Source organism: Salvia hispanica, chromosome 1, assembly GCF_029641045.1.
Source record: "Salvia hispanica isolate PSC_SH4W2 chromosome 1, Shi_PSC_v1, whole genome shotgun sequence".
In the NCBI taxonomy this organism is placed as follows: Eukaryota; Viridiplantae; Streptophyta; class Magnoliopsida; order Lamiales; family Lamiaceae; genus Salvia; species Salvia hispanica.
In genome coordinates this window covers 29,373,773-29,394,220 of record NC_142692.1, presented here as the reverse complement: position 1 = coordinate 29,394,220, position 20,448 = coordinate 29,373,773, and the positions used below count along the sequence as shown (strand labels likewise).

At 34.8% G+C, this 20,448-nt stretch overlaps 1 protein-coding gene and 1 pseudogene across 2 annotated transcripts; both read right to left on the bottom strand.

The window, feature by feature from the left end:
• Positions 1 to 8,219: 8,219 nt before the first annotated feature.
• LOC148933567 (conserved oligomeric Golgi complex subunit 7-like) lies at positions 8,220 to 13,774 on the bottom strand (annotated as a pseudogene).
• Positions 13,775 to 15,317: 1,543 nt separating this feature from the next.
• On the bottom strand, positions 15,318 to 20,213 carry LOC148933566 (SKP1-like protein 21). 2 transcript variants are annotated; one of them, XM_089062845.1, is made up of 10 exons: positions 20,054 to 20,213; positions 18,756 to 18,847; positions 18,029 to 18,250; positions 17,695 to 17,886; positions 17,496 to 17,606; positions 17,196 to 17,274; positions 16,759 to 16,880; positions 16,414 to 16,598; positions 16,061 to 16,188; positions 15,318 to 15,804 (listed from the first exon to the last, which is right to left on the bottom strand). In XM_089062845.1, exons 2-10 carry the CDS (start codon positions 18,789 to 18,791, stop codon positions 15,764 to 15,766), a joined length of 1,116 nt encoding a protein of 371 aa, XP_088918971.1. In that variant the 5' UTR covers positions 18,792 to 18,847; positions 20,054 to 20,213; the 3' UTR covers positions 15,318 to 15,763. The 2 variants fall into 2 exon arrangements, with proteins under 2 accessions (XP_088918971.1, XP_088918972.1); XM_089062846.1 differs by lacking the exon at positions 18,756 to 18,847 and having other exon boundaries at positions 20,054 to 20,204.
• Positions 20,214 to 20,448: the final 235 nt, after the last annotated feature.

The window sequence follows — 20,448 nt, the reverse complement described above, 5'->3', positions numbered from 1 at the left end:
TCAAGAACACAAATAAATCATGTTTAAGGAATTAAAACCCTAATTCATGATTTCCTACGGTTTAGAATTACCATCTGATTCTCCAAAGAATCGTCGATTGTCTGCGCCTTCTCCACGAGATGATCTTCGTACTCAACCATAAATCTTCTAATCTGTATCCCGAACTCAGATTATGACCTTTGGGTGGGCAAAGCTTGTCAGAATCGAAAAGGGCTTGATTAGAAAGAAGACAGAATATCAGTTTTGTCAAAAACCGATTTTTCGTCCACTCCCAGAGGGGAGCACGAAAATTAAAGATTAAAATTCAATTAAGTCTCCTTTCTAATCTCCTTTTATATTGAGTTATTGTGGGCCAGATTAGAGATCCATGGAGGTTGGACTTGGGCCAAACCTGTTGGACTTTTACTAATTAAATTGAGCCCCAATTTAATATAAGTCCAAAGGAATATTATTATCAGCCACTACAGTAAAATAATATTGACTGTCCGTCCAATCCCAAATTACGAGTAATTCGGGCTTTGCCTCTTTAATTTATTATTTCCCGTGTTTAAGATATAAATACTCATTAATTAATTTAAGTCTGCTATTTGACTTTAATTAATTAATATCTTTTTCCAAGAGTTGTCTAGTTCAAAATCTTTATTTAATATTCTGGAATAAATTCCAACTGGTCGGGTTTCTGAATAATAAAACCTTTTTCGAACACCTCTTGAGGATATTATCAAACTGGACTCACCCAGCACACGATTTATTGCAATAACAATACTAGCACCTCTAGACATTGATCACCACTACCCAAGATATCAGGATTCTTGGATTGCGAAAAATCTGCACCATTTGATAAATCAAAGTAGTGCATAATCAATATCATATGCTCAATGTTATGTCAACAATGATTAAGAAATAACAATCACCGAGACTTCGTCTTTCGGTAAATAACAAGAAAGACTTATCTCAACTGTTAGATCCTTCGGTGCTATACCACACCAATTTCGTTTATTTCCTAAGGTAAGGAAATATGCGGACTGACACTGCAACCTTTCACGATAGGTAGCCAAAGCCTATCTAGGTTGTGAAAGCCTATGCGGACTGACACTGCGTCACCTTCTGTGAACGTCGTTCACGACTAGTCTACTATGTAGAAGAATTAGACTTATTTGCTTCTTATACATTTAAATGTTTGAGAAACATCTTATAAATGCAAAAGCAAACATCAATGCGATAAAATTACTTCTTCTCGCTTTGGGTTAAAAGTGGATTGTAAAATTTATTGTATACAATCAATTCTATCCGTGCAACATGCTCGAAATGTGCTTTTCAGTATACCAATCCTAACAATCTCCCACCTATACTCAAAATCATGCTTTCAAGTATACCCACTGCCAAAAATCTCCCACTTATACTCTAAGCAGGTCTCGGATCATGATATATCGAACTACCATACTTTTCACCTCATGTGTAAAACATGTTGCCATATAGGCATTTTGTGAATAATTCTGCCAGGTTGTTCTCTGATGATATCTTGTAACCATAATGTCACGCTGCGCACTTTTTCCTTAATTAATTTCATACTTCCTCTCTATGTGATTGCTTAGCTTTATCAGATCGTGTTTCCCTCGAGTTAGACACATGTCTAGAGTAACCATAATAAAATATAATACTCATAGGCATACTCGGAATCACGGTCAAAGCTTAGAAAGTTACTGAGATGAACAACTACCTGAGTAGTTTCCTATGAAACCACACTTGTAATTATCATGATAGAGCCTGTGATGTAATCACACTCCTTAAAGACTCAGTTTTCAGCTCCTAACGTGAACACATAGTCAGAGGATAACTCGATCACCGATCAATAATAAAATCGAGTCGATATAACCAAAAGGACATAACATGGATGTCTGGTAAACTAGAGCATACCGTTTAGCCTTCTTCAAATACTATAGTATATTCTTTACCAATCCAATGTCGTTGGCCATGGTTAATATGATATCAAGCTTCTATGCCAACGGCAAAGCTAATATCTAACTTAATTCACATCATAGCATACATGAGACTTCCAATTACAGAACTTGTCTCATTCTTCTTGATCTCATTCAGTGTCGAAAAACACTTGACTAGAGACAAGATAATTCCATACAGAGAAGTAAAAACTTTTCTTGGAATTTTCAACGCTAAAGTGTCTAAGTATGATGTAGATGTAGGATTCTTTAAGAAAACTTAACATTCTTTTTCTAGCAATCTAATGACTTAGATGCTTAGAATGTAACTAATTTATCTTAAATCCATCATCCTTAAACTGGGTAGACGCTCGGTTTCCTACGCTAGATAACCCTTTGAGTTGTTTATCAACTTTTATAGATGTTATCATCGTAGAGTACCAAGGATACCATATATAGTGCACTTTCAACTTTCTTGTACTTGTAGCACATAACCAGTAAGATGTTCCATGTAAATGATCTCCTCAAGACTTCTACTTAAAGAAAACTGTCTTGACAATCATAATACATACATCTTAATTTATGTAAGCTACAATAGACAATATGATACAGATCGTCTTAGGCATAATGGCAAGCGAGAATATCATTCTTTCTGGGTATAACCCTTAGCCATTATTCTAGCCTTTCAAGATCCATGTTTACACTTGCAGATCCACTAGCGCCCAGTCTTGCAAACATTCTTGTCTATCTTAGATTATTATTCAGAATCTATCATCTTATCAAGAACGATTATCTGAATGAGTCAATGTGTCCTTGTAGTTACAGGGATTAGATTCAAGTCGATCTAAAACTAAGTCTAAAGACTCTCTTAGACCCATGAACTTGTTCTGTTCGCAAGGAACGCTCCCACTACGACATGACTCTTATAATCCGAGGTACAAATGTTGATTTTCTAAGTGCATAAGCATCTAATGGTATGACTTCTTGGTTAAGATGGAAAATAGATATTCTCATTATCTTGAGAATTATCATGCTTGTTAGGCTTGTAGTTCTTCTCATAATCTTCATCAAAGAATCTAGTATTGATGTAAACAAACACTTATCTTGCCGTGAATATTATAGAACCCGTACCTTTTCTATCAATTGGGACAATCTTAAAACATACCTCAGTACACAACTCCAATTACATGGATACCTTTTCCAAAACATGTGTTGGAATAACTCCACACCTTGAGATGTGCTGGACTAGACTTACATCTAGTCCACAACTCGTGTGTTGTAGAAGGTACTGATGTTATGGTAGTTTCTTTAAGATATAACTCGTTGTTTCCAACGTAAATCCCATCAATGATATGTTATCATTGAGTGAAACTGTTCCCATATCGAACTTGTCTTAGAGAGATTTCGATATCTTCTTATATGACTATCCCATTCTTTAGAAGAATGCTTGGAGTAGTCAACTAGGATTTAACTCCCACTACTGATCTTAACTCATTGCTCGTCTCCCATGGTGTAGACCATTGAGACTTGCTAGTCTTTCTATGTTGCATCTCTATAAGTATTCTGAATCCCTTGAACCACCAAAGGATCCTTACTTATAGTGCATCAACCAGACTTACTTGACTTTCGAGCTATTTAACAAGCAAGTTGTTAAAATCTCGATAGTCACTTGAGTTAGACAGAATCAGTTTGAACAATTACTAAGTAGTTTCTCGGCCTTATGTCTAAGTGCCATAAATACTTTATCATTCATTGTATAAGAAGTTGAACTGTTGTTCGAAACTCAATCTTGTTGCATTTATATTGTTTAGGTACTATGATGTATAATTTGTTTTTTTATGGTACTATGATAGATATTCGAATCACATTTCTTAATAATGCACGCATTATAAAATGACATCGAACATCGCTTAATCATAAACAAGTTTAGAAACTGAATATAAATTCATTCTAAACAAGACTGTACCAATAAAACAAAACTCTAAATACATAAAAAAACAATTAAGTGAGCATAAATAAATAGCTCCCACTTCAACAATTGCCCAATTGGATTAAGATCTCTCCTTTAGAAGTTACATTGTTATCTAAGTCATTGTCCTTCTTTAGAAGAGGTCAATCCGACTTACAATGCATCTTCACTTTGCCTTTTCACCTAATTTATCTTGCCTTTCTTGCTTTCAGCAGGCATTGATGACAATTCAGCTCTTCGTTCTTTCCATTACTGGTCTTCTGTTCGATTGAACTAAGACATAGGAAAGATGTAGCTTTAACGAATTTGTCATCTATCATGGTATCTTCCTCTATTAGTAATAAAGTGAATATCATGTAGAAGGCTTCCAGCTTTTAAGTAACAACCTTCATACTATCACTTCCTATTACATTTGACGAAGAACTGGGTGTAGAAACTATTTTAGTAATTGAATCAGAAGATTCCTCAAAATATTCTATCTCTCGTGGATATTCCAATAGAATCTGGACATCGTCCTTATTGAATATTCTCTTTCATCAATATAAACCAAGACGTGTCTTACTACTTAAAAGAAGTAGTTTGACCTTCCATCTCAAAGAACTTGTCAAGTACATGCATAAAATGCATTCTTGAACTTTCTTTATAGAATTTTGTCAAGGAAATAGAGGACATGACTTGGTGAATACAAACTTTAAGTTTTCAGCAGTGAGAATCTTATCCATTTACATTTCCAGTCTACATAATTTTGGCCTTCGAGTTTGATTTCTTTAAGGTTCGCAGACATTATTAAGAATTTGGCTGAGAAGAAATAAAACTATTTATCACATACTATGTTTGATACATAATTGCAAAGAACCACAAAACAATTTATGTATCTCGCAACTGCCAAAACCAAAATAAGTACGCCTCTAGAGAGGTCATACAAATTCGGATTCCAACAATTTCCTGGTCACAATACCGACGAATAGCCCAGAGACCACTAAGGTGGCATGGCCGCCAAATATTGCCTAAGCTTTTACCATAAATATTTGCATCTAGGAATTTCATTTCTGTTTTGATACTCCTTCTAGGGAAGGTCGTACGCCACTAACAAAATTCCATAGCTATCTTATAAATAAGTTTAAACAAATGAACTTGCAATTTCGTAGGATTATGGCTCCCACTAGGGTGGGTCGCGATAATATTAGAAACATGCTTCTAGTTTAAACAATTTACTGTTAAGAAGTCTAATCTAATGAACTTGCTATTTCGTAGGATTATTGTTCCCACTAAGGTGGGTCGCGATAATATTAGAAACTACTTCAAATATAGACCAATTTATGGAGACCATATACAACGCACTGTTGTAATTATCGCTTAGTCATTTTAAACATGGTTTTTGCATAATTATCAATTAAGCGGATAAGGCAGATAATCCACTTAAAGCAGATTAACACCAAATAAATAGATAAATCCATTTAATCCATGGTAATTAATCACACTTGATAATTATTTAAATTATTTAATAAATCTAGGGAGATTTAATAAAATAATTAATTCCTTATCTTATTCCAAAATAAAAATTTCGGATTAGATAAATTTATCTTGGATAAAGGTTATCCAAATTAATTTAGGATTTACCTAGATAGAATTTAATCTATCTAAATCCACTTAGGATTATTCTAGATTTTATAAAAATAAAATCAAATCCTAAAATTCAAGATAAAACTGATCTTGGATTATCATTATCTAAATCATACTAGGATATTTAAGGATAGAAACAAATTTATCCAAATCCATAAGATGAAGATAAAATCCAATCATTCTAAGATTAAACAAATCTTAGAATATTTAGAATAAGAAACTAGGATATATCAACTCTATTTGGATTTATACTAGATAAAACTAATATTATCAAAATCCAATTAGATAAGGATTATCTTGTATTATCTTTATCCAAATTTATCTAGGATATTTTCTAAATAGAATAAATCTATTTATATCCATAAAATTAGGATAAACTAGAATTAATATTAATTAATTCAGATAGGATTTAACTAGATAGAACTAAATCTATCTTAAACCCAAAAGATAATAACATTACTGGATTAATAATTATCTCAATCTACTAAAATATATTTTAAATTGATTTAAATCTATTAATATCTATAAGATAGAGATAAATTTAATTATCTAAATCTACTAGGATATTTTCTAAATAGAATTAATTCTATAAAGAGTAGTGATTTAGAGACATAATGTCTTCAAGCCATAATACCCTTATGTATTTTTTCTATACATATAATTTACATTGTGACTAATTTACCCTAACATTATAGTATTAAATAGATATATACCTAATTAAGGAAAATTTAACCAAATTAGTTATTCTTATCTAAATGCATATATGTTAATTGGAGATAAACTTAATCATGCACTAGAGTAATGAATTTAAAAAATTTTCAATCAAAATCATTCTTGTCGTTTAAATTTTTAAAACAATTAATTAAAAAGTCAGTAATTTAAATTATCAGTATTAATTAACACACTACATAACTAAATTATTATATTTAATTGTAAAATAATTTGATAACTTAAATAGCATTATATGATTTTTCAAATAGATTTTTATTTAATCATTCTATAATTTAATTTTTAGCCTTTTCTTTATCCATTGTGCTATTCTTTCTTAACTTATTTTTTTCGTTAAATTTTCTGAAACACTTTATCAATGTAGTAACAATGAAATAATTCATTTAATAGTATATGAAAAAATATGTAAAATATTAAACATTTATCTTATTCAGATTGGTTTATATAATAAAATAATATACTATTTTTTCATTATCTTTTCAATTTTTTTGTTATTTTTCTTTGCTTTAATTAAATTTAATATATTTTATTTAATTAAGCTAGGGCGTCTAATATTTTTATATAACTATCTAGTTTTAAAATATTAAATATATTAATTAAGAAAATACAATTAATTTTTATTCAGATTCGAATGTATCGTTTTAAATATTAAAAATCATTTGATGCACTATGAGTTAGAATCATTTGATTTTTCAAGAGATTCAGAATACTTATAGAAGTGCAACATAGAAAGACTAGCAAGTCTCAATGGTTTACATCATAAGGAGACGAGCAAAGGGTTATGATCAGTAGTGGGAGTCTCATCTCCATTAACGAATCCAAGCATTCATCTAATGAATGTGATAGTTATGTAAGAAGGAATCAAAGTCTTTCTAAGACAAGTTTGATTAAGAGATGAGTTGTACTCATTAAAATCTTATCATTGATGGGATAAACATTAAAGAAACTACCAACATCAGTACCTTCTACAAAACACGAGTTGTGGACTAGAGCGTCTCTAGTCTAGCACATCTCAAGGTGTAATGTTGTTCCAACACATGTTGGAAAAGTGTCCAAGAAATTGGAGTTGAGTACTGAGGCATGTTTTAAGGTTTTTCCCAAATGATGTAAGGTTATAAGTTCTGTAATCTTCAAAGATATAATTCTTGTATGAAGATCAAGAGATGAACTACAAGCCTAACAGCGTGATAACTCTCAAAATAAAGAGAGAGATATCGGATTTTCCACATTACCAAGAAGTCATACCATTAGAAACTTTTGCACTAATAAAATCAACTTCAGTACCTAAGATTGTAAGAACCATATCGTAGTGGGAGCGTTCCACTGGAACACAACAAGTTCATGGGTCTAAGAGTGTCGTAAGACTCAGTCTTAGATTAACTTGAACATAATCCCTTTAACTACAATGTAGTATTGGTTAATTTGGATAATCATCTTTGAAAAGGTGATAGATTCCATATTACAATCTAAGATAGACAACATGTTTTACAAGACTTGCAATACTACCTACAGGCTGTGTCAGTCAGTGGGAGCAAGTATCTTTGCAAGTGTAAATGTGGATCTCAAATGGCTAGACAATGACAATGGGTTATGCCCAAAGAGAATAGTCTTCTCGCTATCGTTGTGCCAGGATTTATTCGATCATATTGTCTATTAGAACTAACATAAATTAGAATGTATGTATTATGATTGTCAAAACAGCCTTCTATAAATAGAAGTCTTGAGGAAATCATCTACTAGAACATTCTAATGGATATATAATTAAGGGCAAGAAACGCATGATTGGAAGCTTATAAAGACCTTCGTGGTCTTAGGAATATTGGCATTTTTACAAAACAAAAACAAATATTGGCATTTTTACAATCTCATTTTCCATTTTTCCAGTACACTACAATACGAATATTTGTATAGGATTTGGGAGGGAGATGAGTTCATCGCTGAAGCGAGCTGGGAGATAGGCCCTAATCAAGCCTGACTCCTCGCATCTTACGCACAAGGTTAGCTGTGGGAAGATCTAGCTGATTTCCTGAATCCGATTTGACAACATCCTTGAGCTGATCCCTTGGTGCTGAGAAGCATGTGTGAAACGGGGCAAGAACTTGTGGTGTTGGCATCGATAGAGCTGACAGCACGTTGCTCAAGTACTCGATATCCACTGCTAGCTGCTGAGCTCCTCGATCTGTTATCTTCTGGATCTCGCGCAGCTGCTCTATATAAAGAGCACTAGCTCCCTCACCAACCTACATGTTCACATGATCGGGTTCAACATTGGAGTATAAAGTAAATTAGTGAGCTTAGTTACCTTGAACATCCATTCAGTTGCGAAAAACTGTGCCTCCTCAGCATTGGAGTCACTGTTGGAAATTCCCTCGGCAAGGGGCTCTAGCTGTTGGGGCAGAGTAAGAAGGTATTCACCCACGTTGTTCACGTATGACTGAGGATAGGCGCTAAAGCTTGGAACAGGGTAAGCGCTTGCCTCTTCAACAGAAGACCATATCGGTAGATTAGACAAACCATTGAAGTGTTGTCTCACTTTTAGTATGAGTACATCGTATACTAGCTCATTAACTGCCTCTGAAAAGGCTGCTACTCTTTGAGAAGCCAGTGGAAGAGCGTGGAATCGGGGATCTTTTGACTGCAAGAACCAAGAGAAACTCGTTAAGACTCGTGAGCCCAGGATGTATCAGTCATTAAGTAATTAGATCAAATGATTTATGATCAGTTTCTGTTGGAAAATATAATATAGGGTGGCACCAAAAAGTTGTTTCCCTTGAATCTTACGAATAAGGGAATAATGTATGTACCTGCTCTAAGAGGCTAAATAGTTTTCGAGCTTTTTCAATAACATCAACAAGCCATAGAGCTGCAACATCCAAGGAAGCTTTTCCTGTTGTTGAAGAGCCCCCAATTCCATCATTGTCATCCAAATGTGATTGGTTATGGTCAAGATTTGAACCATACACGGAGAAAGACAGATTAGTGCTCAGTCGAGTAAGTGTGGACTTCAATGAAGCTTCAAAAACTGAAATTCGGCTTGTGACGCAATCTGCAACGGTGAGAATCTGCAAAGCACCCTGAACAAAAGACCATTCCTCCTCATTGGAACTAAAATCAATTTTACGTGCATGCAAAGCTGCATATTTCCTATCAGATCCAGTTTCTTTCTTTCCTACAATGTTATCCGCGGCTACATCCACCCCACACACTGCTCTTAGTGCTTTCAGGTTACCCTGAAGGATGGTGATATACTGTAATGTTACATCGTCTAGGGCTAGGATTAGTCATCTAACTCAGTACCACCAGTAAAATTAATGCATCTTTCGGTGGAAGCTTCAAGAAGTAGAATGACTTGTGGGATGGACTCTTCCATTCTTCTCACTGTTTCACTGAGTTCGACTCCCTGGACACCAATAATGCGAGTACTAACTCCCCTAAGATCAAGTTCAACAATGCCCCAAGACAGCACACCTCGCTCCATTTGCCCATACCTACATGAGAAATTATAGGAGTTAATTATAATAAAGAAATCGATTGTTTAGTGTCCATCACACATAACAAGAAGCATCCTCCACACACAACAATACCCAGAATAAAAAATAAATAAAATCAAGAACCTCTACCGAAAAAGAGTTTCCACTATATGAAATTGTCTTCTTAACTCAAAACAAATACCAAATCACACCAAGGAACAGAGGTGTGGAAAAACAGTTCTAATACTATCCCATCATAAATGTGTGAAGAATGCGGAGTAATTACAATATGAAAAAATAAGACTACCTTTGTTTGAAGGCTTCATATTGCAAGTAGACCGCCTTCAGTGTCTCCAACAACACATGCTGATTTGAATCTGAAAATACAAGTAGAATATTCCTGGCAAAACTCCTAGTTAAATTGTGTAGTTGATGTGGATCCATGTATTTTATGATCCATTTCCCAAGGATTACCCATTTAATGATGCTTGATCTAACTATTTTTGTGAGATTGATTTTCAATTTATCAACACAAGACAAAAGATAATAAAGATCCAACCAACAAAAATTGAATCTATCAATATCTACAAGATATGGATAAACATAATTAAAATTTATCTTAGTCTATCTAAGATTTATTCACATAGAATTAAATCTATATAAATCCATAAGACAATAAAATTAATTATTATCCAAATTTATCTAGGATTTATCTAGATATAATTAAATATATCTAAATCCATAAAATAAGGCTAAAATCCAAATATAATTAATTAATTTATCTAGTCTATGTAGGATTTATTCAGAATCAAATCTATATAAATCCATAAGACAAATAAAATTAATTATTACTATCCCAATTTATCTAGGATTTATCTAGATAGAATTTAAACTATCTAAATCCATAAAATAAGGATAAAAATACCTTTAATCCATAATTTAATTAAAAAATTAAATTTTAAATAATCCACTTTGATATATTCAAATATTATTCTAAACAATATCTTGAATTAATTTTAAAATAAGACCCTAACTAATTTCAAAATTTTCTCCAAATTAGTTCCTAGGATTAGGAATATCCTAACTAATTTGAAAATTTTGACACAGTCAAACGAGTGCGGAAGCGCCGCTGACGGGCTCCCACTCAGTCTGCCACCTGGGCTGCTTGGCAAACTGCCCAGCCTGACGTTGCTGCATTTGCTGTTCCGTAGTCTCCGACGCTGCTGCTGCGTCGTCGGCGATCGCCGGCACTGCACTGCGGGATACCGACGCTGTTGTCTTTGCATCGTCGCACCCGCTGCTGCCCGATCGCCACTATTGCGCATCCAACAACGCCACCGCGCTGCTGCCCCGTGACTTCATATTCACGCCGCCAAAGATTGTTGTAACAAAGTAGCGTGAAAAACGGACACTCACCGCGAGCTCGAATTGATTCAGCACAATCAAGATTTTGCATTCATGTAATCAATGATTACATATAAAATTGATTCACGTACACGGAACAATTGGAATCAACAAACAAAGTAATCATTACACATGACTGCACACATATATGATTAATAAATCATACACGTAATCAATTCATATATGATTATACAGATTCCGCGAATACTAACAAGAATCAATTGATTCTTGAACAGGTAAAAGTTACTCGATAGAGAAATCAACACTTAATTCACGTAATTTGATAAAACCAACGCTTATGAAAATGACTGATGATCCGTGACATAAACTTCTCTCGACGAGGAGCCTAGCCGTTCTTCATTTTAGGGTTTCATTCCAAAAACAAATAAAACCCAAACCAAACAAAGAAACTCATGCATTCAAGCAATTCACATAACATGAAATTAATCCACATAATCAGAGCCAATAATTGGCTCTGATACCAATTGCTGAGGATTGGTGCCCCTTGCACAGCAGAAGACATGCATACACAAATAAATCAGATCTACAGATCTATTTGACCGATTATGGGATTAATTATCTACATGTTAAACAAATCAAATTGCATTCAAGAACACAAATAAATCATGTTTAAGGAATTAAAACTCTAATTCATGATTTCCTACGGTTTAGAATTACCGATCTGATTCTCCAAAGAATCGTCGCGCCTTCTCCACGAGATGATCTTCGTACTCAACCATAAATCTTCTAATCTGTATCCCGAACTCAGATTATGACCTTTGGGTGGGCAAAGCTTGTCAGAATCGAAAAGGGCAAGATTAGAAAGAAGACAGAATATCAGTTTTGTCAAAAACCGATTGTTCGTCCACTCCCAGAGGGGAGCACGAAAATTAATGATTAAAATTCAATTAAGTCTCCTTTCTAATCTCCTTTTATATTGAGTTATGGTGGGCCAGATTAGGGATCCATGGAGGTTGGACTTGGGCCAAACCTGTTGGACTTTTACTAATTAAATTGAGCCCCAATTTAATATAAGTCCAAAGGAATATTATTATCAGCCACTACAGTAAAATAATATTGATTGCCCGTCCAATCCCAAATTACGAGTAATTCGGGCTTTGCCTCTTTAATTTATTATTTCCCGTGTTTAAGATATAAGTATCCATTAATTAATTTAAGTTTGCTATTTGACTTTAATTAATTAATATCTTTTTCCAAGAGTTGTCTAGTTCAAAATCTTTATTTATTATTCTGGAATAAATTCCAACAGGCCGGGTTTCTGAATAATAAAACATTTTTCGAACACCTCTTGAAAATATTATCAAACTGGACTCACCCAGCACACGATTCATTGCAATAACAATACTAGCACCTCTAGACATTGATCACCACTACCCAAGATATCAGGATTCTTGGATTGCGAAAAATCCGCACCATTTGATAAATCAAAGTAGTGCATAATCAATATCGTATGCTCAATGTTATGTCAACAATGATTAAGAAATAACAATCACCGAGACTTCGTCTTTCGGTAAATAGCAAGAAAGACTTATCTCAACTGTTAGATCCTTCAATGTTATACCACACCAGTGTCGTTTATTTCCTAAGATAAGGAAATATGCGGACTGACACTGCAACCTTTCACGATAGGTGTCAAAGCCTATCTAGGTTGTGAAATTCTATTTCTCTTCTACAAAGAACCGACTGCGTCGCCTTCTGTGAACGCCGTTCACGACCAGTCTACTATGTAGAAGAATTAGACTTATTTGCTTCTTATACATTTAAATGTTTGAGAAACATCTTATAAATGCACAAGCAAACATCAATGCGATAAAATTACTTCTTCTCGCTTTGGGTTAAAAGTGGATTGTAAAATTTATTGTATACAAGCAATTCTATCCGTGCAACATGCTCGAAATATGCTTTTCAGTATACCAATCCTAACACAGCCTACCTAGCAAACAATTTAAGGCATAACATTAACTACTCCGATTGACACAAAACGTCACACTAAGTAACTAGTACTTGAGAACATATTAGCAAACAATTCCAGGCATAAAATTAACTATTCCTATTACTCCTTATGCACTGGACTCATGTGTAATCATTCTAAATCAGTAAACAAAATACTCTGATTTTACGAATTCATACTTAAATGGCACCTTCAACTAACTCCGTATCTCTGATTATCAGTATGTTACTAGTTCCAAACTAATTATTATAAGCCTGCATTAACTCCGTAACCTTTTTCATTTGAGTGAAACAAATTTCGCATTCATCCGAATACATTTCATGTCTAATTCTGAATTTCAGGATGAGAAACATTATTTCCAGCGACATTGTTGTGATGCGAGACAGAAAGCAGAGCACCTTCTTGAGCGAGATGAGAATGGTGGCGACGGATGAGCGGAGGGAGAGCGCGTCGTCACGGAGGCGGATGACGTCGCGGGAGGCACGGGGGACGCGGAGGAGCGCGGCGGAGCTCTGTTCTTCGAGAGAGGCGGCGATCTCCTCTGACACCATCTCTCGAGATCGACGAGATGCTTCTCGACGGGATCCTGCGGGTGGCGCTGCTGTACGGCGCCGTTTATCCATTTCTTAGGATCGAATTTCTCCTCTGAGAAGGAGCTCAGATCCACCATCATCTTGCCGGTTTGCTGTTTTTCTCATACGGATTAAATCATCAAATCGTGGCTTCCAATCCGATTTCCCAAACCATTTCGTTGCTAAATCGCGTTTCCGACGTCTAAACCGCGATTCTATTTCAAAGAAATTTGCAGTATCGTATAGGGATAAAATGCAAACTTATATATTGTACAAACTCAAAACTACTCAACACAATTTCAACACAATATCAACACAGTGTAAAATTTTAAGATTTTAATGTCAACACAGTATCAACACAACATCAATCATTAACTACCGTTGAAATTCTGTTGACATTTTCCCGTTGATGTTTTTTTGCGATCGGTTGACATTTTTCAATAGTCCAGATCATAGTTTTGAGTTTGTACAATATTTAGAGTTTTCATTTAATCGCATCCCCGCCCATATAATTATTAGTACTACTTCCATGTTCCATCCCTCCCCCCCTATCCGTATAATTATTCGGAAAAGTTGTAGGTGATCCAAGTTGCTTCAAAACACTACTTTTGAAATGGTAAGGAGTTAATATACAATCAGTAACTAAGAGAGAAATTAAAAACTTCAAATATTATTAATAAAAAATAAATCACATCTAAAAAAATAGCATAATTTTAAGAGATACTAGTATATCAAAATAAAAGTAATTGCCTAATTGTTATTTGTGGATTCGTGGCGGTCGCTATAGGGTAATATACTATTTATTTTTTAGATTGTTCCATTAAAAATGAAATATTTCCTAAAATAGAAATAATATATTTACTCTTCTATTTTACTTTAATTTTTCTGGATTAACTCACAAAACAACACTACATAAAATCACATGCCGAAAATCAAATATTTCATATTTAATGGAACGAGTCATGTTCCAAAAATACAGTTACTTTGATTTATTTTTTTCAACTTATAGCAAAAAAAAGTGAAACATACACTTATTTGACCTGATCTCCGTCGTTCCTTGGATTATTTGAATGTCAGAAGTGAAGCAGCATATAAAGTTTTATAGGCAGTAGAATCCTTGATGCCTTACAACTTTGTTATTGGTTCTTTCTTGTAGGTAGCTCGTGGTGTTTGAAGTGTAGAAGATGTTATCCGATGCTACTCAAAATTCCCTTAATCAGGCGGATTTGGTGATATTTTCATACCGGTACTACTAGTGACTCTTTCACTAAGGGTTGATTCGTTTTAACAAACATCTTTAAAGCTCATTCGTATCTCTAATCTTGTAATACCTCGAGCCTATAGGGGCGAGGGCCCGTGATGCACAACAGGACCTGCAAGTAACTACCCGGCATCTCTCCTTTCCAGTCTCGTGTTATAATTCATCTGACATGCACAAAACAATTTCGTATTGGCAAACAAGAGAGTTAATCTTCTGTTACCAGTTACAGGCACTGTCCACGCATTCAGCTCAACAGGACAAGCAATTACAATCTCAACATTATTAATACAATTCCTCTAGGCATCCGGAATGTGTACATGTTCTCCCAGATGAGGACATCACTGTTCAATCATATCTTAAAGCTTATAATGCAAACTATATAAGCAGGAAAAGACAGAGAGGCCTCGACCATTAACCTCGAAAATCTTCAAGATTACATAAATCTCGTGATATTTACAACTAACTCCCAAACCCCAACTGCCGGCTATAAATTCCCCAGCTGTATCCAGAAGACAAAACAAGAAAGAAAGAAAGAAAGAAAAAAAAGAGAAGGGATTGTTCTAGTCTCATGATCTACTAGTATTCCTATTTTCCTAGGCACCCCTCCAAACTGAATTAAAGAGAAAGGGAGATTACAAGATGGTTTGGCTTGTGTTTCTCATCTATACTCATATAACTTCCCTTATTGTGTTGCTCAACTTGGATCATCAAAATTGAATATCTAATGTCAAAAATAATACCAATGACCATGGAATTTTGAGTGTTAATCCAAACCAGCTCATGCCCACGAACAAAAGGGCCATTTCCTCCGCAGCAATAAACTTATTCAAGTTGATGGGTTTCCATGATTGAGGCGCTGATCTACACCTGTGGAGCAAAGTAATTATTTCATGCAGTCACAAGACATCGCACCAAAATCAATTTTGACTCTTGAACAACATGCTTCAGTAATGAATGAAAGCAAATGGAAAATTAAGGGCCATACTAAATTGTCAAATTCAGAGAAGTGAATCAGCAGGAACGGTACATGTCATCAAAGGGTTGAAATGTTGCATGGAAAATGCCAAGAATCTATTTACAAATATAAAAATAAAAAAGAACTAGAACAAAGAAGAAGACTCACTCGTGAACACCCTCATTGAACAATTTCCATTAGGCAACTGCAGCGGTTTTCCCTGACTCAGAAACAGAATATCTTGGATTCTATCAGGCCAATCTGGGTTTAATCGTCTGGCAAAGTCTTCCACTTCCCTATCAATCAGACAAGTACAGTGACAGAACATTATAATCCTTTGAACAGGTCTACCAAAGAGAAAATTACACACCCAGTTAATGTAAAAATAGTTTTACATATATCCAATAATGAACGAACAGAACAAGGCAAGTTGATGAACATTGCAGCCAACATGATTCTAATTTAAAGGGATAAAACTGTATACTATTATAATGAGGCTAGTCAAATAGCATCACGCTCACCTATCAATTTCTTCTTTCAAAGCAGGATCAATGTCATCATCTAAATCGCAACAATCAAACTCATCTTCTACAGGTGCAATTCTGTCATCACCAATATCAAGCAGCTCTGTGGCATTACAAAGATTGTGCAGAAGACTGTCATGTAATGCTGGATTGCTACAGTACGAATCAACACCATCGGTTTCCTGCAGTAATAGATGATGTTAATTCAAACACCAAAGGCATTCAAGCATGCTCCGTAGCACAGGTGAATGAGAACATAGAATATTTATAATCATTAAATTCCCATATGAGATCAGTATTTTCATAAAGCCGAATAGTATATTACAGAAAACAGTTCTTTACCTTATTATTGTGGATACCGTTTCTTCCAGAAGTACCGGTACAGTTTGAAGGAGCAGTTTTGTGATTTTCTTTTCTTTTCCGATTCTTCTTTTTGTGTTTAGAAGATGTGCTCACCTTGGAATCTGCAAACTAACCATGTATCAAATGTTCCTCAAATGATAAAAGGAGGGGAGGTAGACAGAGGTCTAAAAAATAAATAAAAAAAAAAGTAAACTCCTTTGCTAAGTGTATTGAATTTGAGCCAAATAAGTTGGGTCATTATTATTTCTGTATCAATAACATTGATAGAATATATCACAGATAACTCATCATCAAGAGAGTTAGCATCAAGGAAAAACTTTTCAAAGCTTTTCTACACCTATAAACTTCTAAGCATCTATTTCAACATTCACTGAGACGAGCGGATGAGGAATAATGAAATATAACAAACAAAATACCTTCATTGGCTCCATTGATAAATGACATGAGATCATCCACCGAACGGTCATCCACTTGATCCTCTTCGACTTCAATATTCTATACAATCCATTGAAAGGTAAAGTCTGAGTCTTAACTGGGTCGTACCATGTAATATAGTGGACATTTCCAAGAAGTTCACTCAATATAGTACAGATAGCTATAATCCCAACTAGCACACACCGCAAACTTTTACAGTGAGTCATAACCATTTTCAAGCAGCTATTGTATTTAAACATTGGACACCACAAATCAGTACAGGAAACAATTTCCCGGATCACCTTTAGTCTCTCCCTTTCTTTTAATTCTTTCCTCTTTCTAGCATACAATCGATTCAAAAGCCGAATCCTTGGATCATCCATGGTATTTTTAATGGGCTCCAACTTTTCTTCCTGTTTCAGCAACAAAAACACAGTTATATTAGGAATAAAAGAAGTAGGTTATGTAAAAGTTTCAAGAACTTTTGCAACAAAAGAAAACCTCTGTGAGATCATCAGGCAGATGAAATATCTCTCGTATTTCTTCCGGAGACTTTCCTTCAATCACCCGTGCAAGTGCACGACTAGTAAGATCAACAAGGGGCTTAAGTTGCAGGCTATCAGCAGCAGATGTCAATTCACAAAGTCTTTTGGTACCCAAGCGTACAAACTTTTCATCAAAGGACTTCCTCTCCTGCATAAATGTAGAAAGATTATATTATATATCATCCATCAAATTCCTCAGAGACTTGAATGCCTAAGCCTAACAGACTTTTTCCCCCAATATATAAGTCAATAGCATTAACAGAATTCAAACACCAGCAATCTTTAATAACCTTGTTAGAGCGCCCCAGTACTTGATGGAACCGGCAATAGTCAAGAATTAGGCTTAACATAGGAGGATTCACTCGTGGAGGAAGGGAGATTGGATGATTCTTGGAAGATCCCATGCCTGAATGTATTTCACGACATATGAATGGACAAAACATGGCAATTTCTTGCTCAACTTGCTGTATTGAATCATCAGCAGTTTGAAGCCATACATAAGCCTTCAGAATCTAACAATAAAAGCAGTACATCAATATAAAAACAAGCACTATTTGAAAAAAAATATAGAACATCAAATCCGTAAAATAGAGCATATAGATGCAAGGATCTCAGTTGTTAAGAAAAATAAAATACAAGACCAGCGCACACTGTTGAATAATAGTAGTAAATCACAAGTGTTATAATTTTGAACTTTCATGGTCTCATCTGAAAACAGACAGTGGATGATAAGAGTCGGGTATTCTGACTAAGTTTTTACTTTCCTATTAAAAAGCATGTTTGGGCAAATTAATTTTCTTAATTTTAGCCCAGAGGGATCCTTCACAAGCTCCAATGGTGGATCAGGTTATATTCCTCTTTCTATTAAGGTATAAAATGGAATGGGTGGAAACAGTTGGCTTCTAAAAGTCAAGGGGATACTTGCACATATAAACAGGCAAGACAGTGGGAACCATACATCACAATACAAGATAACGTCATGACGTCGAGGTCCAGAAGCAGTAACGCAGAGCATACCTCAGGCTTAATAATTTCACTATCAGCTTCTATCATTATATTGGAGTTTGAGACAAGCAGGGAGTCAGAGAAAGCAGTTTCGCAAGTATTATCTGCAACCAAGAATATAGTACAGAAATTGTGAAAATGTCCCAACAATCAACATAAAACAGACGGAACGACACAGTAACCCAGAACTCATATGACCACAATATCATGGAAAATATTTATAGATTGTAAGAAAACGAAAATAACATGCCTAACTTGAGCTTAGGTCTTTGGCTATTTATTAATATAACATTTTTTCCAATGAAGGTAAAAAAAGCCTGTCTAAGATAATGGATAAACACCCAAAATATATAAATCAAAACAAAATAAGAAGAAGTTCAGTGGTAACAATTTGTCTTATACTACAAGCATTATATAATCCTCTTTCTCAAAAATTAAAATTAAAAAAAAAAAAAAAAAAAAAAACCCCTCTGCCGGAACTCATGTATTGATTGAACATATGCTCAATCTCTCTGGTCTCTTCCCAACAATCAGGACTTATAATCGACAGCACAAGCCACAAAGGACTTCTGCTATCAGCACATTGTCCAGAAGAAGTCAACTATTAACATTTTCTTCATTGTCTGGAATAATTAATTCACTCCTGTGCAATTATTTAAGGAAGGCTGAGTTGAAGAAAAGGTCAAATAATAGGAGTACTACGTATTTATTTATCATACGCCCTAAATAAACACCAAAAAGGGACAAGTCTATAAGTCCTCACTATCAGAATCATTCTAGCCCTTGGGAATTCGTATTCCAGCTTACAATCCTAAAAATGACGCCCCATGGTCCACAACAGGCCAAGCTTAGTGGAAATTATGTTCATATTCCCTAAATGCACTCTAAAAAACAAACAGTTTCCCAAAATTTCCCTGCAATATTTCTTAAGCTGACTAGAGTACATACTAAAGCATGAATTCTCAATAACCAGCAAGCTTCGGATTCGGACACACAGCAGTCACATACTATAAGAGTGTCAATTCAAATACTAATCATTCAACAGAAATGAAAAACAACCAAAACCGACCTAAAATCATGAAATAAAGATCCGGAAAGCCCTAATCCCCAATCACACTCAAAACCCGTCCACTCAACTCATGAATCAAAACAATTTCGTAGCAAAATCAACGCAGCGAGAAATTGAATGAACAAAAGAACTTGAAATCACATCACTAAACAGCAAATCAATTCAACACGACAAACGAACCCACTTAGGCCGTCAAGTATAATCGAGCTTAACAACAAATTAGAATAAGCAAGACACGAACTTTATCTTGCTGCACGAAGGGAGGAAGATTTTCGCACTTGCAATGAAGTATTCAGGCTGAATGGGGCTTTGAATATGGAAATGGCGGTTGCCGGAAAAGGGCTGTAAATTAGATGTGATGCAAGAGAGAAGGAGAATAGATATGGACGAAATAATGAATTAGAAAAAGATTAGGTTTTAAAATATGAACTGTCCCACATAGAAATGGACACGGGTCATGGATTCGCTTCATCTTGTGTGGTAACCGGTAACATAATTTAATTTAGAGTAAAGTCAATTTTGGTTCTAAACCTATGGCCGAAATACCAATTTGGTCTAAACTATTCACTTTTTGAAAAACAGGTCCTAAAAAATTAAATTCTTGTCATAGTGGTCCTTTGATTCCGTCAAAAACTG

Bases quoted from the DNA above. Each gene is read 5' to 3' on its own strand.
- LOC148933566 (XM_089062845.1), bottom strand. From the start codon at position 18,791: ATGATAGAAGCTGATAGTGAAATTATTAAGCCTGAG. The intron at 17,275-17,495 runs GTGATCCGGGAA...TGGATTGTATAG, and splicing joins AAGAAAGGGAGAGACTAAAG to AATATTGAAGTCGAAGAGGA. The intron at 16,881-17,195 runs GTATTTTGTTTG...GTTAGTTTGCAG, and splicing joins TATCAATGGAGCCAATGAAG to ATTCCAAGGTGAGCACATCT.